We start from the raw sequence: 27,428 nt of genomic DNA, 5'->3' as shown, positions 1-27,428 counted from the left end.
AGTTAGGTGCCTGGGATGTGTCACATGTGGGCGTATGACACCAGCCAAATCATTCAGTCATCCTCATAACAGGATTTACCACATAAGGCATATACTATTACATGCAAGACCACACATGTAATATATAAGCTCATTTGCCCATGTGGCCTTTCATATTTGGGAAAACAGAAACTGCTTTGTGTGAACGTATCAGAGGCCATCGATCCAACATCAGACTGGCATATAGAGATGGACATTCAGACAAGCCAGTCACAAAGCATTTTCTAGAGTTTAAACATTCTTTGACAACATTAAAATGTTTGGGCATCGATCATATACCCATACCAAGGAGGCTAACGTGGAAAGATGCTCTGAAACAAGGAAGCATATTGGATTTACGAATTGAATTGAATCCCACCTCTGATGCTCGCCTTCAAGACTTCTCGAGGGCTGCACCGTTCCTGTGGAACTCGCTTCCCTCCTCCGTTAGATGCTCACTCAGTCTCCACTCCTTCAAAAAAATCATTAAAAACCCACTTCTTCATAAAAGCGTATCAATTAAACTCTTAATAGCTCCCAACTGATTCCTCTTCTGCAACTGTCACTAGTCTAATACTATCCTTACCTTTTGTGTCACTATACCCCACTCCCTCTAGCATGTAAGCTCATTGAGCAGGGCCCTCAACCCCTCTGTGCGTGTGTGTGTCCAACTTGTCTGGTTACAACTACATGTCTGTTCGTCCACCCATTGTAAAGTGCTGCGGAATTTGACGGCGTTCTATAAATAATATAATAATAATAATAATAATCTCCAAAAGGATTGAATGAGACTTTATCTTTCCACTCGTTCCTGCAGTAATAAAGCCCCTTACAGCTTGCAATTATTTTAACTTTAATTAATTATCTTTTTAATTGCATACTTCATATATGTACACATTGTTATCATAGAGGGCCGTCAATTCGGGTCTGTTGACCCACCTAAGAAAAAAAATTATTTTTGCGTATGTACTAGTGGTTATCTGTAGGTAGTCCACTAGAATGTACAGATGTATTTCACAAGAAACCATGCGATTGAAATGATTCAAGCCGTTGATTCTATTGTATACATCTTTAGTCTTCAATGATTATGTTTTAATACCGTACAATACGTTTGTCACGATTAAGGTATCACGTATGTGCAGGTTCTCCTTTCTTTTGCAACACAGCACTTTTCCTGTACTCACAGTTATTGTGGCACATTAATCTACTAATTGGCACTTTAATAGTGACACTTCTATCGGCACATTTGTACTTTAAATGCATCTAGTTCTGGATATTCTAAGACACGTCACCCTTTGCACTTTTTTACTAACTCACTCTATACTCAGTAATGTTCTATTGAGGTCTAGCCCGATCACGGCGTTTGCTATTGTATGAACACGTCTCTATGGTGATTCCTAACAGACCATGTCACCATAGTAACAATGGCAACGTCTTCACGCATTCACGGCACAATTAGAGGTGGAGTTAACTTGCGCATGCGCACGGGGTCTGGCAGGACGCCGGTCTGAATACTTTGCACTTGGGCTAAGTCAATAATCTCCTTTTTTTCACCTATATATACGTACTCACTGTATGTTATTTGTTTAACTATGATCCTGATGAAAGCCCCTAACCGGGTCTGAAACGTTGATCCTGGTTTTTACAACTCTGGAATAAAAGTTATATTTTATTTGAAGACCGTGAGAGCAGCCGTTCATAAAGCGTTTGAATACTGGAGCCCTGGTAGTGCACCCGGCCATTTTTTTCCATTGCAGCCCGAGTGCAAGGATTTTCAACTTTTTTGTGTGTTTATATATTCAGATAGATTTCTTTTTTGCATCTATATACACTGCTCAAAAAAATTAAGGGAACACTTATACAACACAATGTAACTCCAAGTCAATCACACTTCTGTGAAATCAAACTGTGCACTTAGGAAGCAACACTGAGTGACAATCAATTTCACATGCTGTTGTGCAAATGGGATAGAAATTATAGGCAGGTGGAAATTATAGGCAATTAGCAAGACACCCCCCAATAAAGGAGTGGTTCTGCAGGTGGTGAGCACAGACCCCTTCTCAGTTCCTATGCTTCCTGGCTGATGTTTTGGTCACTTTTGAATGCTGGCGGTAATTTCACTCTAGTGGTAGCATGAGACGGAGTCTACAACCCACACAAGTGGCTCAGGTAGTGCAGCTCATCCAGGATAGCACATCAATGCGAGTGTGTCAGCAGTTCCTGCAAGACGAAGGCATTGATGCTATGGACTGGCCCGCCCGTTTCTCAGACCTGAATCCAATTGAGCACATCTGGGACATCATGTCTCGCTCCATCCACCAATGTCACGTTGCACCACAGACGGTCCAGGAGTTGGCAGATGCTTTAGTCCAGGTCTGGGAGGAGATCCCTTAGGAGACCATCCGGCACCTCATCAGGAGCATGCACAGGCGTTGTAGGGAGGTCATACAGGCACGTGGAGGCCACACACACTACTGAGCCTCATTTTGACTTGTTTTAAGGACATAACATCAACGTTGGATCAGCCTGTAGTGTGTTTTCCCACTTTAATTTTGAGTGTGACTTCAAATCCAGACCTCCATGGGTTGAAAAATTTGGTTTCCATTTTTTTTATTTTTGTGTGATTTTGTTGTCAGCACATTCAACTATGTAAAGAACAAAGTATTTGAGAAGAATATTTAATTCATTCAGATCTAGGATGTGTTATTTTTGTGTGCCCTTTATTTTTGTGAGCAGCGTATATTTTCAGATTTGATAGATTTTGAATTCTTTATACACATTTTTCATATCGGGATCCTATTTATCTATATAGATATTTCTCTCACAGTTTGATGGATGCTGTTTCTCTTATGGTAAGTGATTATTTACTATATTAATTATATTAATGAATCTTATCATATCTGCATATACTGTACATGATATTTCTGATATGTCAGCATGTCTAAGTGCAGTAAGATACAATGCATGGAACCCAAGTGGAACACAGCTGATGGTGAAGACGATTGGAGAAGACGCCCGAACACACCTCCAGCTATGCCAGTGATATTTAAGGGCGACTCCGGGAAGGGTGGGATTATGGCGCTTTTTTTATGGTTACTTGTTGAATGTGTGTAGTAGACCCTGCTGAAGCCCTATATTGGGTGAAACGTGTAGGACCATTCTATTTTTGGAATACAGAGTATTTCGTTCACCCTGGGTAGACTGTTAGCCTAACGCACTCAGCCAATCACTGCTTCATGAACCAGCGAGAACGTTCGGCAGAAATCGCTCCACCAACAAAGTGCCCAATAAATATAAACATTAAAAACTGATCTATGAAACAAAATCATATCTAGTGTAATCAGCTAACATCTATGTATGACTGCAGCATGTTGGGGCAGTAAGGGCAGGGTATTTAATGACGGGGCAGGGTATTTAATGATGGGGCAGCAAGGGCGGGGTATGTAAGGGCAGGGTATTTAATGATGGGGCAGTAAGGGCGGGGTATGTAATGATGGGGCAGGAAGGGCAGTTTATGCAAGGGCAGGGTATTTAATGACAGGGCAGTTTATGTAAGGACAGGGTATGTAATGATAGGGCAGTTTAAGTAAGGGCAGGGTATGTAATGACGGGGCAGTAAGGGCAGGGTATGTAATGACGGGGCAGTAAGGGCAGTTTAAGTAAGGGCAGGGTATGTAATGACGGGGCAGTAAGGGCAGTTTAAGTAAGGGCAGGGTATGTAATGACGGGGCAGTAAGGGCAGTTTAAGTAAGGGCAGGGTATGTAATGACGGGGCAGTAAGGGCATGGTTTGTTATGATGGGGTGTTTTATAGCTGAAAGGAGACCCAGGGCAAGGTATTGATTAATGAAGGAGAGGTCGGGTAAGACATTTAATGAAGGGTGAGGTATTTATTTATTGTTTATGGGATAAGAATTCAGTAGGGGGGGGGGGGTCACTCTCATATCTGAAAATCCTAAGAGCAATTTACTGGGGGAATTTATAGAGAGAGTGGGGGCAGTTTATAGATGGGGGCTGTTTGGGGGGCAGTAAGGGCAGCAGGCTGAGGGCAGGTCGGCCTCACGCCCCCGGTGACGTCATTGCTGCGCGCCCGGTGCTGCACGTGGTGTGATGGAGGATCTCCGGAGTTTGGCTGCCGAGCTGCACCGGGTTCAGGCCCTGAAATTCGGCCGCTTCCAACTGAAAAGCGGAATCAGCTCCCCGGTCTACTTCGACCTCCGAGTCATCGTGTCTCACCCGGCCCTCATCAACCGGGTAACCGGGGGGGACCTCAATAACCGGGGGGGGGACCTCAATAACCGGGGGGGGACCTCAATAACCGGGTAACCGGGGGGGGACCTCAATAACCGGGTAACCGGGGGGGGACCTCAATAACTGGGTAACCGGGGGGGGGGGGACCCTCAATAACCGGGGGGGGGGAACCTCAATAACCGGGTAACCGGGGGGGGACGGACCTCAATAACCGGGTAACCGGGGGGGGACGGACCTCAATAACCGGGTAACCGGGGGGGACCTCAATAACCGGGGGGGACCTCAATAACCGGGGGGGGACCTCAATAACCGGGTAACCGGGGGGGGACGGACCTCGGTAACCGGGGGGGACCTCAATAACCGGGTAACCGGGGGGGGACGGACCTCAATAACTGGGTAACCGGGGGGGGGGGGAACCTCAATAACCGGGGGGGGAACCTCAATAACCGGGTAACCGGGGGGGGGACCTCAATAACCGGGTAACCGGGGGGGGGAACCTCAATAACCGGATAACCGGGGAGGGATCTCGGTAACCGGGGGGAGACCTCATCAACCGGTTAACCGGGGGGATCTCATCAACCGGGGTGGGGGGACCCTCATGAACTGGGTAACCGGGGGAGGGGACCTCAATAACCGGGTAACCGGGGGGGGGGGGTTAAAGAAACCGGGTAACCGAGGGGGGGGAGAAACCGGGAGGGGGAAACCTCATCAACCGGGGGGGGGGGACCTCAATAACTGGGTAACCGGGGGGGGGACCTTAGTAACCGGGGGGGGGACCTCAATAACCGGGGGGGGGACCTCAATAACCGGGTAACCGGGGGGGGGACCTCAATAACCGGGTAACCGGGGGGGGGACCTCAATAACTGGGTAACCGGGGGGGGGGGGACCCTCAATAACCGGGGGGGGGGAACCTCAATAACCGGGTAACCGGGGGGGGACGGACCTCAATAACCGGGTAACCGGGGGGGGACGGACCTCAATAACCGGGTAACCGGGGGGGACCTCAATAACCGGGGGGGACCTCAATAACCGGGGGGGGACCTCAATAACCGGGTAACCGGGGGGGGACGGACCTCGGTAACCGGGGGGGACCTCAATAACCGGGTAACCGGGGGGGGACGGACCTCAATAACTGGGTAACCGGGGGGGGGGGGAACCTCAATAACCGGGGGGGGAACCTCAATAACCGGGTAACCGGGGGGGGGACCTCAATAACCGGGTAACGGGGGGGGGACCTCAATAACCGGGTAACCGGGGGGGGGAACCTCAATAACCGGATAACCGGGGAGGGATCTCGGTAACCGGGGGGAGACCTCATCAACCGGTTAACCGGGGGGGATCTCATCAACCGGGGTGGGGGGACCCTCATGAACTGGGTAACCGGGGGAGGGGACCTCAATAACCGGGTAACCGGGGGGGGGGGGTTAAAGAAACCGGGTAACCGAGGGGGGGGAGAAACCGGGAGGGGGAAACCTCATCAACCGGGGGGGGGGGACCTCAATAACTGGGTAACCGGGGGGGGGACCTTAGTAACCGGGGGGGGACCTCAAAAACCGGGTAAGGGCGGGGGGGGTGAGAGAAACCGGGTAACCGAGGGGGGGAGAAACCGGGAGGGGGAAACCTCATCAACCGGGGGGGACGGGGACCTCAATAACCGGGAAACGGGGGGAGAAACCGGGGAGGGGGGGGGAGGTGAGAGAAACCGGGTAACCGAGGGGGACACCTCATCAACCGGGTAACCGGGGGGGGACGGGGACCTCAATAACCGGGTATCCGGGGGGGGGGGGGGGACCTCAATAACTGGGTAACCGGGGGGGGGACCTTAGTAACCGGGGGGGACCTCAAAAACCGGGTAACGGGGGGGTGTGAGAGAAACCGGGTAACCGAGGGGGGGAGAAACCGGGAGGGGGAAACCTCATCAACCGGGGGGGACGGGGACCTCAATAACCGGGAAACGGGGGGAGAAACCGGGGAGGGGGGGGGGAGGTGGGAGAAACCGGGTAACCGAGGGGGACACCTCATCAACCGGGTAACCGGGGGGGGACGGGGACCTCAATAACCGGGTATGGGGGGGGGGGGGGCCTCAATAACCGGGGCGGGGGGACTTTAGTAACCGGGGGGGACCTCAATAACCGGGTAACGGGGGGGGGGGGGATGTGAGAGAAACCGGGTAACCGAGGGGGGGGAGAAACCGGGAGGGGAAACCTCATCAACCGGGGAGGACGGGGACCTCAATAACCGGGAAACGGGGGGAGAAACCGGGGAACGGGGGGAACCTAATCAACCGGGAAATGGGGAGAGTAACCGGGGGGGCCGGGGGTAACCTCAATAACTGGGTAACGGGGTAAGCGGGGGTAGAAACCGGGTGACCGGGAAACGGGGGGAGTAACCGGGGGGGCGGGGGGAACCTCAATAACTGGGTAACGGGGTAAGCGGGGGGAGAAACCGGGGAGGAGGGGAACCTCAATAACTGGGGGGGATGGGGGAACCGGGTAAGCGGGGGAGAAACCGGGTAAGCGGGGGAGAAGTCTGTCCGCAGTGCTATTTATTATACACCACTCTGTGACGTCTATCCGCAGAGCTATTTATTATACACCGCTCTGTGACGTCTATCTGCAGTGCTATTTATTATACACCGCTCTGTGACGTCTATCCGCAGTGCTATTTATTATACACTGCTCTGTGACGTCTGTCCGCAGAGCTATTTATTATACACCGCTCTGTGAAGTCTGTCCGCAGTGCTATTTATTATACACCGCTCTGTGACGTCTATTCGCAGAGCTATTTATTATACACCACTCTGTGACGTCTATCCGCAGAGCTATTTACTATACACCACTCTGTGACGTCTGTCCGCAGAGCTATTTATTATACACCGCTCTGTGACGTCTATCCGCAGAGCTATTTATTATACACCGCTCTGTGAAATCTGTCCGCAGAGCTATTTATTATACACCGCTCTGTGACGTCTGTCCGCAGAGCTATTTACTATACACCACTCTGTGACGTCTGTCCGCAGAGCTATTTATTATACACCGCTCTGTGACGTCTGTCCGAAGAGCTATTTATTATACACCGCTCTGTGACGTCTATTCGCAGAGCTATTTATTATACACCACTCTGTGACGTCTATTCGCAGAGCTATTTATTATACACTGCTCTGTGACGTCTATCCGCAGAGCTATTTATTATACACCGCTCTGTGACGTCTGTCCGCAGAGCTATTTATTATACACCGCTCTGTGGCGTCTGTCCGCAGAGCTATTTATTATACACCGCTCTGTGACGTCTGTCCGCAGAGCTATTTATTATACACCGCTCTGTGACGTCTGTCCGCAGAGCTATTTATTAAACACCGCTCTGTGACGTCTATCCGCAGAGCTATTTATTATACACCGCTCTGTGAAGTCTGTCCGCAGTGCTATTTATTATACACCGCTCTGTGACGTCTATTCGCAGAGCTATTTATTATACACCACTCTGTGACGTCTATCCGCAGAGCTATTTACTATACACCGCTCTGTGACGTCTGTCCGCAGAGCTATTTATTATACACCGCTCTGTGACATCTATTCGCAGAGCTATTTATTATACACCGCTCTGTGACGTCTATTCGCAGAGCTATTTATTATACACCGCTCTGTGACGTCTATCCGCGGAGCTATTTATTATACACCGCTCTGTGACGTCTGTCCGCAGAGCTATTATTATACACCGCTCTGTGACGTCTATTCGCAGAGCTATTTATTATACACCGCTCTGTGACGTCTGTCCGCAGAGCTATTATTATACACCGCTCTGTGACGTCTATTCGCAGAGCTATTTATTATACACCGCTCTGTGACGTCTGTCCGCAGAGCTATTATTATACACCGCTCTGTGACATCTATTCGCAGAGCTATTTATTATACACCGCTCTGTGACGTCTGAAGAGCAGTTTATGTTTTATTTGTAGATTTTCAGTTTGGGCTGATTGTGTTTTTTATTGCGTGTCTCCGTCAGGTTGCTGACCTGCTGTACCAGACCGCTCAGGATGCTGACCTGCGATACCAGACGGTATGTGGAGTGCCGTACACTGCTCTACCTCTTGCAACCATCATTTGCTCCAAGCGGCAGCTGCCGATGCTGATCCGGAGAAAGGAAGCCAAAGATTATGGTGAGGGGTGTTACCATCACTGCAGCGGTGTTAATACCAATGGCAGCGCGCGTTACCATCAGGACACGGTGTAATACAGGGCTTGTTTTATTACTGTATTATGTTATACAGGACTGGCTTTATTACTGTATTATGTTATACAGGACTGGTTTTATTACTGTATTATGTTATACAGGACTGGCTTTATTACTGTATTGTGACATTATACAGGACTGGTTTTATTACTGTATTATGTTATACAGGACTGGTTTTATTACTGTATTATGTTATACAGGACTGGCTTTATTACTGTATTATGATGTTATACAGGACTGGCTTTATTACTGTATGATGTTATACAGGACTGGCTTTATTACTGTATTATGTTATACAGGACTGGCTTTATTACTGTATTATGTTATACAGGACTGGTTTTATTACTGTATTATGTTATACAGGACTGGCTTTATTACTGTATTGTGACATTATACAGGACTGGTTTTATTACTGTAATGTTATACAGGACTGGTTTTTATTACTGTATTATGTTATACAGGACTGGTTTTTATTACTGTATTATGATGTTATACAGGACTGGCTTTATTACTGTATTATGATGTTATACAGGACTGGTTTTTATTACTGTATTATGATGTTATACAGGACTGGCTTTATTACTGTATTATGATATACAGGACTGGCTTTTATTACTGTATTATGTTATACAGGACTGGTTTTTATTACTGTATTATGATGTTATACAGGACTGGTTTTATTACTGTATTGTGATGTTATACAGGACTGGTTTTATTACTGTATTATGTTATACAGGACTGGTTTTATTACTGTATTATGATGTTATACAGGACTGGTTTTTATTACTGTATTATGATGTTATACAGGACTGGTTTTTATTACTGTATTATGATGTTATACAGGACTGGTTTTATTACTGTAATGTTATACAGGACTGGTTTTTATTACTGTATTATGTTATACAGGACTGGTTTTTATTACTGTATTATGTTATACAGGACTGGTTTTATTACTGTATTATGATGTTATACAGGACTGGTTTTTATTACTGTATTATGATGTTATACAGGACTGGTTTTTATTACTGTAGTATGATGTTATACAGGACTGGTTTTTATTACTGTATTATGATGTTATACAGGACTGGTTTTTATTACTGTAATGTTATACAGGACTGGTTTTTATTACTGTATTATGTTATACAGGACTGGTTTTTATTACTGTATTATGTTATACAGGACTGGCTTTATTACTGTATTATGATATACAGGACTGGCTTTTATTACTGTATTATGTTATACAGGACTGTTTTTTATTACTGTATTATGATGTTATACAGGACTGGTTTTATTACTGTATTGTGATGTTATACAGGACTGGTTTTATTACTGTATTGTGACATTACACAGGACTGGTTTTTATTACTGTATTATGATGTTATACAGGACTGGTTTTTATTACTGTATTATGTTATACAGGACTGGTTTTATTACTGTATTATGTTATACAGGACTGGTTTTATTACTGTATTATGTTATACAGGACTGGTTTTATTACTGTATTATGATGTTATACAGGACTGGTTTTTATTACTGTATTATGATGTTATACAGGACTGGTTTTTATTACTGTATTATGATGTTATACAGGACTGGTTTTATTACTGTAATGTTATACAGGACTGGTTTTTATTACTGTATTATGTTATACAGGACTGGTTTTTATTACTGTATTATGTTATACAGGACTGGTTTTATTACTGTATTATGATGTTATACAGGACTGGTTTTTATTACTGTATTATGATGTTATACAGGACTGGTTTTTATTACTGTATTATGATGTTATACAGGACTGGTTTTTATTACTGTATTATGATGTTATACAGGACTGGTTTTTATTACTGTATTATGATGTTATACAGGACTGGTTTTTATTACTGTATTATGATGTTATACAGGACTGGTTTTATTACTGTATTATGATGTTATACAGGACTGGTTTTATTACTGTATTGTGATGTTATACAGGACTGGTTTTATTACTGTATTATGATGTTATACAGGACTGGTTTTATTACTGTATTGTGATGTTATACAGGACTGGTTTTTATTACTGTATTATGTTATACAGGACTGGTTTTATTACTGTATTATGTTATACAGGACTGGTTTTATTACTGTATTATGACATTACACAGGACTGGTTTTATTACTGTATTATGTTATACAGGACTGGTTTTATTACTGTATTGTGACGTTATACAGGACTGGTTTTTATTACTGTATTATGTTATACAGGACTGGTTTTATTACTGTATTATGTTATACAGGACTGGTTTTATTACTGTATTATGTTATACAGGACTGGTTTTTATTACTGTATTATGTTATACAGGACTGGTTTTATTACTGTATTATGACATTACACAGGACTGGTTTTATTACTGTATTATGTTATACAGGACTGGTTTTATTACTGTATTGTGACGTTATACAGGACTGGTTTTTATTACTGTATTATGTTATACAGGACTGGTTTTATTACTGTATTATGTTATACAGGACTGGTTTTATTACTGTATTATGACATTACACAGGACTGGTTTTATTACTGTATTATGTTATACAGGACTGGTTTTATTACTGTATTGTGACGTTATACAGGACTGGTTTTTATTACTGTATTATGTTATACAGGACTGGTTTTATTACTGTATTATGTTATACAGGACTGGTTTTATTACTGTATTATGACATTACACAGGACTGGTTTTATTACTGTATTATGTTATACAGGACTGGTTTTATTACTGTATTGTGACGTTATACAGGACTGGTTTTTATTACTGTATTATGTTATACAGGACTGGTTTTATTACTGTATTATGTTATACAGGACTGGTTTTATTACTGTATTATGACATTACACAGGACTGGTTTTATTACTGTATTATGTTATACAGGACTGGTTTTATTACTGTATTGTGACGTTATACAGGACTGGTTTTTATTACTGTATTATGTTATACAGGACTGGTTTTATTACTGTATTATGTTATACAGGACTGGTTTTTATTACTGTTATGTTATACAGGACTGGCTTTATTACTGTATTATGTTATACAGGACTGGTTTTATTACTGTATTATGTTATACAGGACTGGCTTTATTACTGTATTATGTTATACAGGACTGGTTTTATTACTGTATTGTGACGTTATACAGGACTGGTTTTATTACTGTATTATGTTATACAGGACTGGTTTTATTACTGTATTATGTTATACAGGACTGGTTTTATTACTGTATTGTGTTATACAGGACTGGTTTTATTACTGTATTATGTTATACAGGACTGGTTTTTATTACTGTATTATGTTATACAGGACTGGTTTTATTACTGTATTATGTTATACAGGACTGGTTTTATTACTGTATTGTGTTATACAGGACTGGTTTTATTACTGTATTGTGACGTTATACAGGACTGGTTTTATTACTGTATTGTGACGTTATACAGGACTGGTTTTTATTACTGTATTATGTTATACAGGACTGGTTTTATTACTGTATTGTGTTATACAGGACTGGTTTTATTACTGTATTATGTTATACAGGACTGGTTTTATTACTGTATTATGTTATACAGGACTGGTTTTTATTACTGTATTATGTTATACAGGACTGGTTTTATTACTGTATTATGTTATACAGGACTGGTTTTATTACTGTATTGTGACGTTATACAGGACTGGTTTTATTACTGTATTATGTTATACAGGACTGGTTTTATTACTGTATTATGTTATACAGGACTGGTTTTATTACTGTATTATGTTATACAGGACTGGTTTTATTACTGTATTATGTTATACAGGACTGGTTTTATTACTGTATTATGTTATACAGGACTGGTTTTATTACTGTATTATGTTATACAGGACTGGTTTTATTACTGTATTATGTTATACAGGACTGGTTTTATTACTGTATTATGTTATACAGGACTGGTTTTATTACTGTTATGTTATACAGGACTGGTTTTATTACTGTATTATGTTATACAGGACTGGTTTTATTACTGTATTATGTTATACAGGACTGGTTTTATTACTGTATTATGTTATACAGGACTGGTTTTATTACTGTATTATGTTATACAGGACTGGTTTTATTACTGTATTATGTTATACAGGACTGGTTTTATTACTGTATTGTGTTATACAGGACTGGTTTTATTACTGTATTATGTTATACAGGACTGGTTTTATTACTGTATTATGTTATACAGGACTGGTTTTATTACTGTATTATGTTATACAGGACTGGTTTTATTACTGTATTATGTTATACAGGACTGGTTTTATTACTGTATTATGTTATACAGGACTGGTTTTATTACTGTATTGTGTTATACAGGACTGGTTTTATTACTGTATTATGTTATACAGGACTGGTTTTATTACTGTATTATGTTATACAGGACTGGTTTTATTACTGTATTATGTTATACAGGACTGGTTTTATTACTGTATTATGTTATACAGGACTGGTTTTATTACTGTATTATGTTATACAGGACTGGTTTTTATTACTGTATTATGTTATACAGGACTGGTTTTATTACTGTATTGTGACGTTATACAGGACTGGTTTTATTACTGTATTATGATGTTATACAGGACTGGTTTTTATTACTGTATTATGTTATACAGGACTGGTTTTTATTACTGTATTATGTTATACAGGACTGGTTTTATTACTGTATTGTGACGTTATACAGGACTGGTTTTATTACTGTATTATGTTATACAGGACTGGTTTTTATTACTGTATTATGTTATACAGGACTGGTTTTATTACTGTATTATGATGTTATACAGGACTGGTTTTATTACTGTATTATGTTATACAGGACTGGTTTTATTACTGTATTATGTTATACAGGACTGGTTTTTATTACTGTATTATGATGTTATACAGGACTGGTTTTATTACTGTATTATGTTATACAGGACTGGTTTTATTACTGTATTATGTTATACAGGACTGGTTTTATTACTGTAATGTTATACAGGACTGGTTTTATTACTGTATTATGTTATACAGGACTGGTTTTATTACTGTATTATGTTATACAGGACTGGTTTTATTACTGTATTATGTTATACAGGACTGGTTTTATTACTGTATTATGTTATACAGGACTGGTTTTATTACTGTATTATGTTATACAGGACTGGTTTTATTACTGTTATGTTATACAGGACTGGTTTTATTACTGTATTATGTTATACAGGACTGGTTTTATTACTGTATTATGTTATACAGGACTGGTTTTATTACTGTATTATGTTATACAGGACTGGTTTTATTACTGTATTGTGTTATACAGGACTGGTTTTATTACTGTATTATGTTATACAGGACTGGTTTTATTACTGTATTATGTTATACAGGACTGGTTTTATTACTGTATTATGTTATACAGGACTGGTTTTATTACTGTATTATGTTATACAGGACTGGTTTTATTACTGTTATGTTATACAGGACTGGTTTTATTACTGTATTATGTTATACAGGACTGGTTTTATTACTGTATTATGTTATACAGGACTGGTTTTATTACTGTATTGTGTTATACAGGACTGGTTTTATTACTGTATTATGTTATACAGGACTGGTTTTATTACTGTATTATGTTATACAGGACTGGTTTTATTACTGTATTATGTTATACAGGACTGGTTTTATTACTGTATTATGTTATACAGGACTGGTTTTATTACTGTATTATGTTATACAGGACTGGTTTTATTACTGTATTATGTTATACAGGACTGGTTTTATTACTGTATTATGTTATACAGGACTGGTTTTATTACTGTATTATGTTATACAGGACTGGTTTTATTACTGTATTATGTTATACAGGACTGGTTTTATTACTGTATTATGTTATACAGGACTGGTTTTATTACTGTATTATGTTATACAGGACTGGTTTTATTACTGTATTATGTTATACAGGACTGGTTTTATTACTGTATTATGTTATACAGGACTGGTTTTATTACTGTATTGTGTTATACAGGACTGGTTTTATTACTGTATTGTGTTATACAGGACTGGTTTTATTACTGTATTGTGTTATACAGGACTGGTTTTATTACTGTATTGTGTTATACAGGACTGGTTTTATTACTGTATTATGTTATACAGGACTGGTTTTATTACTGTATTATGTTATACAGGACTGGTTTTATTACTGTTATGTTATACAGGACTGGTTTTATTACTGTTATGTTATACAGGACTGGTTTTATTACTGTTATGTTATACAGGACTGGTTTTATTACTGTATTATGTTATACAGGACTGGTTTTATTACTGTATTATGTTATACAGGACTGGTTTTATTACTGTATTATGTTATACAGGACTGGTTTTATTACTGTATTGTGTTATACAGGACTGGTTTTATTACTGTATTGTGTTATACAGGACTGGTTTTATTACTGTATTGTGTTATACAGGACTGGTTTTATTACTGTATTATGTTATACAGGACTGGTTTTATTACTGTATTATGTTATACAGGACTGGTTTTATTACTGTATTATGTTATACAGGACTGGTTTTATTACTGTATTATGTTATACAGGACTGGTTTTATTACTGTATTGTGTTATACAGGACTGGTTTTATTACTGTATTATGTTATACAGGACTGGTTTTATTACTGTATTATGTTATACAGGACTGGTTTTATTACTGTATTATGTTATACAGGACTGGTTTTATTACTGTATTATGTTATACAGGACTGGTTTTATTACTGTATTATGTTATACAGGACTGGTTTTATTACTGTATTATGTTATACAGGACTGGTTTTATTACTGTATTATGATGTTATACAGGACTGGTTTTATTACTGTATTATGTTATACAGGACTGGTTTTATTACTGTATTGTGACGTTATACAGGACTGGTTTTATTACTGTATTATGTTATACAGGACTGGTTTTATTACTGTATTATGTTATACAGGACTGGTTTTATTACTGTATTATGTTATACAGGACTGGTTTTATTACTGTATTATGTTATACAGGACTGGTTTTATTACTGTATTATGTTATACAGGACTGGTTTTATTACTGTATTGTGTTATACAGGACTGGTTTTATTACTGTATTATGTTATACAGGACTGGTTTTATTACTGTATTATGTTATACAGGACTGGTTTTATTACTGTATTATGTTATACAGGACTGGTTTTATTACTGTATTATGTTATACAGGACTGGTTTTATTACTGTATTATGTTATACAGGACTGGTTTTATTACTGTATTATGTTATACAGGACTGGTTTTATTACTGTATTGTGTTATACAGGACTGGTTTTATTACTGTATTATGATGTTATACAGGACTGGTTTTATTACTGTATTATGTTATACAGGACTGGTTTTATTACTGTATTGTGTTATACAGGACTGGTTTTATTACTGTATTGTGACGTTATACAGGACTGGTTTTATTACTGTATTATGTTATACAGGACTGGTTTTATTACTGTATTATGTTATACAGGACTGGTTTTATTACTGTATTATGTTATACAGGACTGGTTTTATTACTGTATTATGTTATACAGGACTGGTTTTATTACTGTATTATGTTATACAGGACTGGTTTTATTACTGTATTGTGTTATACAGGACTGGTTTTATTACTGTATTATGATGTTATACAGGACTGGTTTTATTACTGTATTATGTTATACAGGACTGGTTTTATTACTGTATTATGTTATACAGGACTGGTTTTATTACTGTATTATGTTATACAGGACTGGTTTTATTACTGTATTATGTTATACAGGACTGGTTTTATTACTGTATTATGTTATACAGGACTGGTTTTATTACTGTATTATGTTATACAGGACTGGTTTTATTACTGTATTATGTTATACAGGACTGGTTTTATTACTGTATTGTGTTATACAGGACTGGTTTTATTACTGTATTATGATGTTATACAGGACTGGTTTTATTACTGTATTATGTTATACAGGACTGGTTTTATTACTGTATTGTGTTATACAGGACTGGTTTTATTACTGTATTGTGACGTTATACAGGACTGGTTTTATTACTGTATTATGTTATACAGGACTGGTTTTATTACGGGCTGGTCTCACATTATTCCTGAACGAATCGGGTTATTCGGCCTCTTTTTCCTGAGGTAAAATGGCAATATTCCAAACACTTGTTAGATTTTTCTTTCTTTTTTTCCCTCCGATATGTTGGGGTTGGATGCAGTTTCCAATATTGTAAAACTCCAGTTGGCCATGAAATGAGAGCAATTCCCAGACTCTCCACCAGAGGGAGCAACGCTCAGATAACCCACTCAGGGTCACAGTACCTTATCAGTTTGAATGGTATTCTGTCCAAATTTAGCAAATTCTACCAAACCCTCTCTATGAAATCCACTTGGATTTTCACAGAAGGCAAATTAGGTTGTCCAGCCACATTTTACTTCCGCTGTTGAATTTCTTTTATGTATAATTCATTTGATTTAATCCCCTAGATCAGAAAGAGACCAGAAAAACTGCATCCCCCAGCGCTGCCACCATACCCTCTCACCCCAAATTCCACCAGCGTACCCACAGACCCCAACCAAAGGCGGCTCTAGACTTTGAGGCCTTAGGCGAAATTCAAGCATGAGGCCCCACTAGCACCCAAAGTCTAAAATAATAGGGCTGTATTTTGTGTGAGTGTAAGGAGCAGTCGCTATATTGAAAGGCGGACTTGCAGCGCTGGGTACAGAGAGTCAGTCTCTGCATTCATTGTTCAGAAGCTCCCAGTGTCACGGCATACTGTGCCCCTGCATAGTGAGCTCTCTGGCTGTAGTTGTAGCTTAATTTGCAGTTATGCCAATCTTTTTACACAATTGTGGGGTATGGTTGCATAGCCTGCCAGTCATGTGTGTATATATAAGTACTGGTGTGAAGGGGTTATCGGAAACAAAAATTAAAACTTTGAGCAAAAAAGCTTGGGGAATACTGGCAGGGAGGGGGTGATAGTGAGGGGAATATATTGAGAGGGGGTAATAGTGAGGGGAATACTGGCAGGGAGGGGGTGATAGTGAGGGAATATACTGAGAGGGGGTAATAGTGAGGGGAATACTGGCAGGGAGGGGGTGAGAGTGAGGGAATATACTGAGAGGGGGTAATAGTGAGGGGAATACTGGCATGGAGGGGGTATACTGGGATGGGGTGATAGTGAGGGGATTCCTGGCAGAGAGGGGGTGATAGTGAGGGGGTGTAACGGAGCTCCTTGTACCCCGGCTGGATCGCTTCCTAGCTGGAACAGGGGACAAACCTCAGCACTCCTGCCCCCAGTTGCCGTGGCTTGACTGGGGTCCTGGAACCAAATGGGGAATTCGCTCTAGACACCCCCAGGCACTGGACGACATTCAGTCCTGGGAGCTCTAGTCCTTACAAGGATTTTCCCAGTTGAATCCTGCACACTGGAACAGAGATTAAAGAATAGCCCTTTCCCCTCCCTGTGGGAGCACAAGCTGTAATGTTTTAATCTGGCCAGATGGCCTGCTTTTATACATTTATGGACACAGACAAGCACACCCATGACACTCCCACAATTCAATTCATTCCCTCGTGGTCCGGTGGTGATATCCGGTCTGCAGCTCCGCAGTGTGCAGAGCTGCAGACAATGTGTGTCGCGAGACCCGGTCAGAGTGTTGCCGTGGTAACCTGCGGCAACGCTCTGATTGGCCAGATTTTGCGAGTTACAGACCAGCAGCCACGGGCCCTCTCCTCTCGGGCAGACTGCACAGAGGGTCCTCACACCCGGCGGCATACTGAGCAAGCTGCCGGGCCCCCTCCTGGTGTCGGGTCCTCGGGCACAATCTGCCCTAAGGAGGTTTAGGCAGCCGTGAGGCCCATGCAGCACAGAGCCTTAAGTAGCCACCTAATCCGCCTAAATAGAGAGCCTCCTCTGACCCCAACGCTAAATCCCCCTGAAACCCTGCTCCTTCCTTAGTGCTCTGTCATTTGTTTTTGTCAATTTATTTCTGTTGGATATTTTTCCCAACTAATCACTCACTGTTGCCATCAGACCCATTTTAGAAGCACAAGAATCCATTTAGAAGTCTCATATTGGCTGATAATTAAAAAAAAAAAAAAGTGAAGTTCAGATTAATTTGTATCTCAATGACGGGGTTGTACATCTAGTTTGTCACTGATCACAATTGGAGCAAATAAAATGTTTCAGCGTAACTTTTTAGTGTGTGTGAGATTTATATTATATATTTTTATTATTTATTTGTAGGAACGAAGCAACTGGTGGAAGGCACCATTTCTCCAGGAGACACGTGTTTAATTATTGAAGATGTTGTGACTAGCGGTTCCAGTGTTCTGGAGACGGCAGAGATCCTCCGGCGAGAGGGGCTGCAGGTGACGGATGCCATTGTGCTGGTGGACCGAGAGCAGGGTGGGAGCGAGAAACTGGCAGAAAATGGAATCCGACTACACTCGGTCTGTACCCTGACTCAGCTCATGGAGATACTGCACACGCTGGGGGCGGTCAGTGCGGGCACGGTGCAGGAAGTCAAAGAATTCATCCGAGACAATAAGGTCACAGCACGGGTATCTGCACCGACCAAAAAACACGTTCTGGGTCTCCCTTACTCTTCCCGAGCGTTGCTTCCGGACACTCACCCCATGGCATCCCGACTCCTCACAATTATGGAAAAGAAAAAGAGCAATCTGTGTGTGTCAGCCGACGTTACTTGCTCTGCAGAGCTTCTTCAGCTGGCCACAGAGCTGGGCCCATCAGTCTGTATGTTAAAGACCCACGTGGATATCCTGAATGACTATACTCCAGATGTTTCTTTTCGGCTCCGAGCGATCGCAGATCTCCACGAGTTCCTCTTGTTTGAAGATCGGAAATTTGCAGACATTGGGAACACAGTTAAACAGCAGTATGAAGGTAATGTGTGTAAAGACGACCAGCTAACGTACAAAGAGAAGTGTTTAACCTGCCGTTGTTTCTTCTTCCCAGGTGGTATTTATAGAATATCTTCGTGGTCGGATGTGGTGAATGTCCACGCTGTGCCTGGCCCCGGCGTGGTGCAGGGGTTGCGGGAAGCTGGCCTCGCTCTAGGAAGAGGTTGCCTTGTGATTGCCGAAATGAGTTCCCAGGGGTCACTGGCAGTTGGAGACTATACAAAAGAAGCTGTAAGTGTGTAATAGTGAATTATTGGAGACCTCCACCTATCCACAGCCAGGACTTAACATGAAACCAAAGGGCTTGATTGTGTCATCCTTCCCTTTGTAAGATCTGTTTGGCCACGTCCCAGAAGCTCAGGGTTAAATGATGGGACTGGGAGCGGATTGCTCAGTCTGATTCCCGGTATATTCTGCCTGTTCCATGTTACCAGGTTTATTGATAAGTATTGCTTGTGTACATCAATCTTTGCATTTGGTGCACTGCTTCTTCCTGTCACTCTCTGAGTTTTTTACAGGTGAAACTGGCAGAGAATTATCCAGATTTTGTTTTTGGGTTCATTTCGGGAGGCCGTTTGAGTGGAAAGCCGGAGATGCTGCATTTAACCCCGGGGGTACAGCTGCAAGCAGGAGGTGCGTGCTTTTACAATTTAAACGTTTGAAAATTATTTTAACGGGAAATTTAAATACACAAAACCTCTGCTTCCTGAACATTGGATTGGGTGGGTTTTGCTGACTGCGTGGCATTGTGTCCCAGTAGTTTGTTCATTGGATGACATTGGCACATTCTCGTTAGGTGAGTTTAACAAGTCGGTAATGTTTTAATAGGCGTTCCCATGAAGGTGAATGCTGCATTCCACACACAGTGACGTTGTATTCTGAAAATGTGATCAGAAAGTGCTGAGACTGGAGAAATAACCTGACCGTCTGACACAACATGGAGGGATTGTAAAAAAATAAATTGATTTCTAATTTTCTACATCTGAACTTCCCTAAATGTCTTATGGCCCAGTGAAGGGTCCGGGGCAAGGTAGGGCTGAGGCCGGGGAATTAAAATGCCATTATTTTTTACTTGTTTCTTTATATTTTCCAGGAGATCATCTTGGGCAGCAGTATCAGAGCCCTCATGATGTCATCGCAAAGAAGGGTTCTGACATCATCATTGTGGGGAGAGGTATCTTATCAGCCACCAATCGCTCCGAAGCTGCTGAGGTTTACAGAGCGGCGGGTTGGGAGGCCTATCTCAGCAGGATCAAAGCTGAAAAGACTGAGCCCTGACCCAGTATCCCACAATCATGCCTCAAACACGCATTTTCTGAATTATCTTAAAAAAAAAAAAAAATGTTCTTCAATTTTTTGCCATCAACTCAAACAGATCAGGACTGGGTGATGGTGTCAGAAGCTTTAGGAATGCATTATATTTTTTTGTAATTGTGGCCTAACGCACCCCATGTAATGAGCATTAGATCCTGGCGTTGTCACAGTCGAGGGGAGCACCGGGTTACGTTGTGGTTACGTTGTGGGGAGCACCGGGTTACGTTGTAGACCTCACGTTTTACAAACCTAGGAAAATAACGTGACGGCGTGTTTTGTTCGGTCAGTGCGAAGGAGACAATGCATCGCAGTGAGGTGGACACAGTTTATCCAGAGCTGGTTACTGAATGTGAGCTCTGGAACATTACAAACTGCACCCCACAATAAAACAATCAGAAAAAAAAGGGGTAAAGTAGTTTTTGTTTAGCTTTGACATTTTCAATAAAAGTATCTTTGTCAGATGATTAAAGATGTATCAGACTCAGTATTTGCTACTTTGGTTTCTGTATCTGAATGGGGCAGCCTCCCCTGAGTCAGTCAGACCCAGCAACCCTGTAAGTTCCATTCTATTACTATAAGTATGTGGACACCCCTATAGTCCAGCCTCAGCCAAATCCAGCACAGAGAGCCATGAAATCTTTATAGCCTAATGCAAGTGGAAGAGCTCAGTGACTCTAAACGTGGCTGTAATGGAGCTCCATGGACCCCTGATTGGGTACCTCTGCCAAGGACCGCTTCCTAATGGGAATAGGGGACAAACCGCAGCACTCCTGCCACCAGTCGCCGTGGCTTGACTGGGGTCCTGGAGCCGAATGGTGACTTCGCTCTAGCTACCCCCAGGCACTGGATGACACTCAGTCCTGGGAGCTCTAGTCCTTACAAGGACTTTCTCCACTGAATCCTCCACGCTGGAACAGTGATTAGCCCTTTCCCCTCCCAGTAACCAGACGAGACAGTTCTGGGAGTACGAGCTGGAATGCCTTATATGCAGGTCCAGGACACTCCCATACAAAACCAGATAATCTCTCCTCTGTGCCTGGGAGATAATGGAGTTTAGTACAGTTACTGATTCAATTATCTCCAGGCACAAAAAAAAACACATTTCCCAAAAATACATAAAAACCCAGCAAAAGTTAAATCCTCTGATAGCCCCGATCCGGCTCACCAACATATCCAAAAATCACCCAGATCCGTTCAGGAATTTCCTGGAAGTCTTAATTTGACTGCACGCATGATCCCATGCCCAAAACTGTTCCAGAGAATCCGGGCTTGCGGGCGGTGTAGTTCGGTATATTAAGAAACCGAACACAGTCAATTTTCTTACCCTGGAGCTTGTTTCCCTTGTTCGTGGGAACATTTCCACCAAACCGGTTCTACAACACTTAGACACTAACACATTTGATCATGAAAGTCCAGCAGTGTTCGGGAGTTTGGTCGTCGAGTTCATGGAACTATTTTCGGACACAAACACCAGTGCCTGTCACCTCATGGTCGTCCATAGGAAATGCGGCCACCCAGATGAACACTTAAGTCTAATTGATACATTGTAGCAATTTCCTAAGCTCCAGGGTGGTTCCTGAACCATATAGTCCAAATACACGAATGGAGACTTTTAAAATCACATTTTACAGGGTCGATAGTCTGTGGGCAGGAGGCTGGCAAGCAGGATTCTCCAGGAGCTTGTGGCAAACTCACTTGGAAAGAGGAGTTTGTAATAGTATGCCACAAGTCAGTTTGTGACATGTCTGCCCCAGCCTGCTGTGAAATGGGAGCCTCTAAGATCAACAACAGTCACAAAGTGGTAGACCACAGATACTCAGATTGGTAGGCTAGTGCGACAGTGTATAGAGTCTATAAATCACCTCTCGCTAGAGTCACAAACTGCCTCTCGAAGTAACATCAGCCAGGAGATCTATGCAGCTGCTGCTACTCGCACATAAAGCCTGCCCCTCATCCCTCCTTCCCCTACAGGCAATGCTTTCTGATGCCCAGCGGAGGGTTTCCCCGATAAGCAGTGCTCAGCCTTCTTATCTCTGTGCGGATTGGCACAGACTGTCAGGGTGGGAATGGCTGGTTTTTAACCTAATTTTACAGAAATTGATGGATGTGATGGCAATCATGTAAGATACAGTTGGTTTTGTCATGACAGGCACCCTTTAAGGAAAGCATAGAATTATGGGAATTACAGCCCAAGCAAAGGGGAGCTACACAACACACGCAAAATGTTTATATAGAATACTCGCACACAAAAAAAACTAAAACTAGAAACATCTAAATGGAAAAAAAAATCTTTATTAATTTACAGTTATTTAAAAAATTGCAGCTTTAAATTCATACATTTGTATCCAAAATATTTATCTTGTGCTAAAAATAACCCAAATGTATGAATCCAGGCACACGTTACAGCGACCATGTCTCGCCCACAATGGGGTAAAATATTTCAGTCGTCTTCTTGGGTTAAGTTTAAAGTACCGAAGGACTGGCATCTAGTTGTCAGGAAAGTATAAAAAGTTAAAATGTTGTGCTTCAATTAAACCCTTTGACTTCTGGAGAATCTAAAAAATATCACCTCATTCTGGGAATAAAAAAGGTTTAAATATAAACACCATCAATTTTTGTCCAGGATTTGCCCAGCATGCTGAACACCTCGTCTACGCTGTGCGTGGAGATCGGCTGCCGGTACAGGGGGTTTGAAGCCTAAATCATAAGAAAGAAAGAGAAATCATAACACAGTAGGATTGGGTCGGGAGTTCTGTTTAACTCTTTCAGTGCTGTAATCGGTTACAAACATGCGCAGAGGGTTGGGCCTTAACTGTTCATGTTTTGCGAGCGGTCAGTTCTGGGTTTAGATATTAAAAACTGTTTTTCCAAGAAACGCTAAGGGAATTGCATCTTTACTCTGAAAAACCTAAACTGGATATTTTTCCTGCTTTTATATTGTGATGGAACATCTTGTGTGTTCCAGTCAGTGAATAACCAGTTTCTCCCAGCGCCTGCAGTCATTGCTCGCCTAGGCGGGGTGTGAAACTGCCATGTAGAAGCTTTTAAAGTGACAGTCAATTTGTCGTTTTTGGGTTGGTAAAAAAGATATAACTGGTTAGTGAGCAGAATCTTGCTGGGCGATTACTGGCCTGAATGTGGCACAGGACGTGATCACTGGAGGGAAGCAGCGCCAGTTACAGGGATTGGAAGGTGCACGTTACGATCATTACATTCATATGGCAACATAGAACTCTGGTCAGCCGTTTTATTTATGGAGGTCTCAAACTCTCCCCTTTAATACAGTGAGCAGGGGTGGCGAGTTTTCCAATGCTCTATTAATCACAATGTTCAGCTTATGGCTGTGAGAATTACAGAGGATTGTCTACGCCACAGTACTGCGCTATTACACAGCGCTTTATGAACTCACCATTTCATATCTGGCTCTCGTTCGCTCACTCTGAAATCTGGCAAACTCGCGGCGATCATGAATAGTAACGAGTAGCTTCCAGACGGCCAGGAGAACAAGCCCAATAAGTAAAATACTGCCCACAACCGCCAGCAGGACCATGAGTACATTGGGGGCCGTGGCGCATTCTAGGGAAATAGATTGGGGGATAACACAAAGAATTAGCAAAACTCATCCTTATTCTGTGCACATCGTTCAACAGTAAAATCCTCCAAGTGTACATAACTACATATAACAAATACTGATAATACATACTACCAAGAAATGATTATACGTGATATGGAAACCCTGTATACTAAGCGGCATTGAAAGCGCTGGAATTCATGGGGTTCCGGAGATATGGCCAATACGGGTTCACACTTACTGACCATAAAGGTTCTTCCGTTCATCCAACCCGTCACCGGTTCATATTTATCTGTGTCTCCATTGGGCTCCAACGCATGTATTCACTAAACACCGAGCTGTAACATTGGGCTGTAGCAGCAGGAGAACCGTTTCCAAATATGATACTTTGGCCTAAATTTAGCAATTCTATACACCTGAGAGTTTATAGAGAGCGTGTGTCACCACCGTGTTTAAACATTATTCGAAATGATTCGTATCTGCGTCCACTGACCTGGTTCTTTGAGCGCGGTTAGAACAGATTTGCCACTCGCCTCCTCGGAGTAAGTAAAACGCATCACACAGTCATTTTCTGTCTTGTAGATACACAAAATGGCCTCGGGTTTGTCTGTGTCTGAGAAATACAAAATGTTAGAACAAATCTTACCGGAAGCCATCTGGGACTTATTTTCCTGAGTGACTTACACCTTACAGCACAGAAAGGGTTAAACTGAATGTTCACAGATAAGTCTTCCGTAAAACCGTGTATGGAAGGGGGACCAATATGTCACGCTACGATTAGAGATCGTTATATGTCACGCTACAATTAGAGATCGCTATATGTCACGCTACGATTAGAGATCGCTATATGTCACGCTACGATTAGAGATCGCTATATGTCACGCTACAATTAGAGATCGCTATATGTCACGCTACAATTAGAGATCGCTATATGTCACGCTACGATTAGAGATCGCTATATGTCACGCTACAATTAGAGATCGCTATATGTCACGCTACGATTAGAGATCGCTATATGTCGCGCTACGATTAGAGGTCGCTATATGTCACGCTACAATTAGAGATCGCTATATGTCACGCTACAATTAGAGATCGCTATATGTCACGCTACAATTAGAGATCGCTATATGTCGCGCTACAATTAGAGATCGCTATATGTCGCGCTACGATTAGAGATCGCTATATGTCGCGCTACGATTAGAGATCGCTATATGTCGCGCTACGATTAGAGATCGCTATATGTCGCGCTACGATTAGAGATCGCTATATGTCGCGCTACGATTAGAGATCGCTATATGTCGCGCTACGATTAGAGATCGCTATATGTCGCGCTACGATTAGAGATCGCTATATGTCGCGCTACGATTAGAGATCGCTATATGTCGCGCTACGATTAGAGATCGCTATATGTCGCGCTACGATTAGAGATCGCTATATGTCGCGCTATGATTAGAGATCGCTATATGTCGCGCTATGATTAGAGATCGCTATATGTCAGGCTACAATTAGAGATCGCTATATGTCACGCTACGATTAGAGATCGCTATATGTCACGCTACGATTAGAGATCGCTATATGTCGCGCTACGATTAGAGATCGTTATATGTCACACTACGATCAGAGATTATGTCACAATATGTTTATAGATGTCTGGATACATTATAGATTATTTGTATGGCACGATACCTTATAAATTATTACATGTCACAATATATTTATAGATTATTATATGTCATGATATGTTAGATTAAAGGACCACTATAGTACCCTCAGGGTCCCCCCACCCTCAGGGTCCCACTCCCACCGTGCGGAAGGGGGTTAAACACTCACCTTTCTCCAGCGACGGGCTCCCTCGGCGCTGGGGATTCTCCTCCTCCTTTTCACCGCCATCGGCTGAATGCGCATTCAGCCAGTCCATAGGAAAGCATTATCAATGCTTTCCTATGGGCGCTGGCGTCTTCTCACTGTGAAAATTACAGTGAGAAGCGCGGAAGCACCTCTAGCGGCTGTCAATGAGACAGCCACTAGAGGCTGGATTAACCCTAATGTAAACATAGCAGTTTGTTTACAGCAAAAAGGGTTAAACCTAGATGGACCTGGCACCCAGATCGTTTCATTAAGCTGAAGTGGTCTGGGTGCCTATAGTGGTCCTTTAAGTGTCACAATATGTTTAAAGATTATTGTATGGCTCGATACGAGTTTATTATGTCAGGATACATTACAGATTCACTATTTTCCACAATATATTCAGGACGATATGTAAACAAGCTGTAACGTGCTCTGTTTTTCTATTATGCTTTATTTTTACAGTTTCTTTTTTTTCTCTAAACCACAAGTTTACTTTTACTATTTAAAGCTGTGGTGTTTTTGTGGAAGACGTGAACTTAGACTGGGGGTGTCTGCACTCTGTCCCCTTGTATTCCTACACCCTCCGTTTCCAGGCATCTGGTATCATTTGGCTGTATTAAGCGGGGAGGGGGGGGATTGATTACACAGCGTCAGCTCAGGATAATCACCAAATATTGAACTCTGGGGAAGATTGGAATTTCTGAACATGCCAGGGGCTTCCGCCGAGCACATATGGACTGAATTAGCCCGTATAACAAGGACAAAACAAGCTATGGAGAGGTCACACTACAAAAATATCTATAAAAAGAGAGAGCGCCCCAAAACAGACAGATGCCATCGCACTTCAAAAGACAGCTTAAAGGTGAGGGCTTTTAAAAAGATCTTAGCACCCCAGAAACAAGATAAATGTACCTCAAAACAGTGACAAGGGAACAGCACCCTAGAAATAAGCTACAAGGAGAGAGCATCCCAGGAACACGCTTAGACGGGAGCACCTCAAAAACAGCACAAGGGGAGGTATATCAAAATAAAGTAAATGGCAGAGCACAGCTCACACGGCTACAAAAGAAAAAGCACCCTAAAAACAGATCTAGAAGATAAAGCACCCCAAGTCAAGTTTAGAAAAGAGCACCTCAAAAACTAGCTTGTGTGATAATCACTTATGTATTTTGGCTCAAGATAGGAGCGGCTATTGCAAAATAAA

The 27,428-nt window shown here is 41.9% G+C and overlaps 2 protein-coding genes across 2 annotated transcripts in view; one reads left to right on the top strand and one right to left on the bottom strand.

Annotated features, from left to right (window-relative positions):
- The first annotated feature begins 4,068 nt into the window (after positions 1 to 4,068).
- Positions 4,069 to 21,277, top strand: UMPS (uridine monophosphate synthetase). Its single transcript, XM_063428525.1, has 6 exons — positions 4,069 to 4,271; positions 8,272 to 8,425; positions 18,815 to 19,474; positions 19,547 to 19,722; positions 20,010 to 20,124; positions 20,585 to 21,277. The coding sequence occupies exons 1-6, from the start codon at positions 4,128 to 4,130 to the stop codon at positions 20,767 to 20,769; spliced, it is 1,434 nt and encodes a 477-aa protein (XP_063284595.1). The 5' UTR covers positions 4,069 to 4,127; the 3' UTR covers positions 20,770 to 21,277.
- Positions 21,278 to 23,090: 1,813 nt separating this feature from the next.
- The window catches only part of ITGB5 (integrin subunit beta 5), a 71,372-nt gene continuing 67,034 nt past the window's right edge, over positions 23,091 to 27,428 (bottom strand). The window contains exons 13-15 of the mRNA XM_063429180.1: positions 24,870 to 24,989; positions 24,215 to 24,381; positions 23,091 to 23,502 (exon numbers count right to left, since the gene is read on the bottom strand). Of these exons, the coding sequence (XP_063285250.1) occupies positions 23,398 to 23,502; positions 24,215 to 24,381; positions 24,870 to 24,989 (392 nt within the window). The 3' untranslated portion in view covers positions 23,091 to 23,397. The remainder of the gene's footprint in view (positions 23,503 to 24,214; positions 24,382 to 24,869; positions 24,990 to 27,428) is intronic.

This window comes from Pelobates fuscus, chromosome 8, assembly GCF_036172605.1.
Source record: "Pelobates fuscus isolate aPelFus1 chromosome 8, aPelFus1.pri, whole genome shotgun sequence".
In the NCBI taxonomy this organism is placed as follows: Eukaryota; Metazoa; Chordata; class Amphibia; order Anura; family Pelobatidae; genus Pelobates; species Pelobates fuscus.
This window is presented reverse-complemented; position numbering and strand designations above follow the sequence as displayed.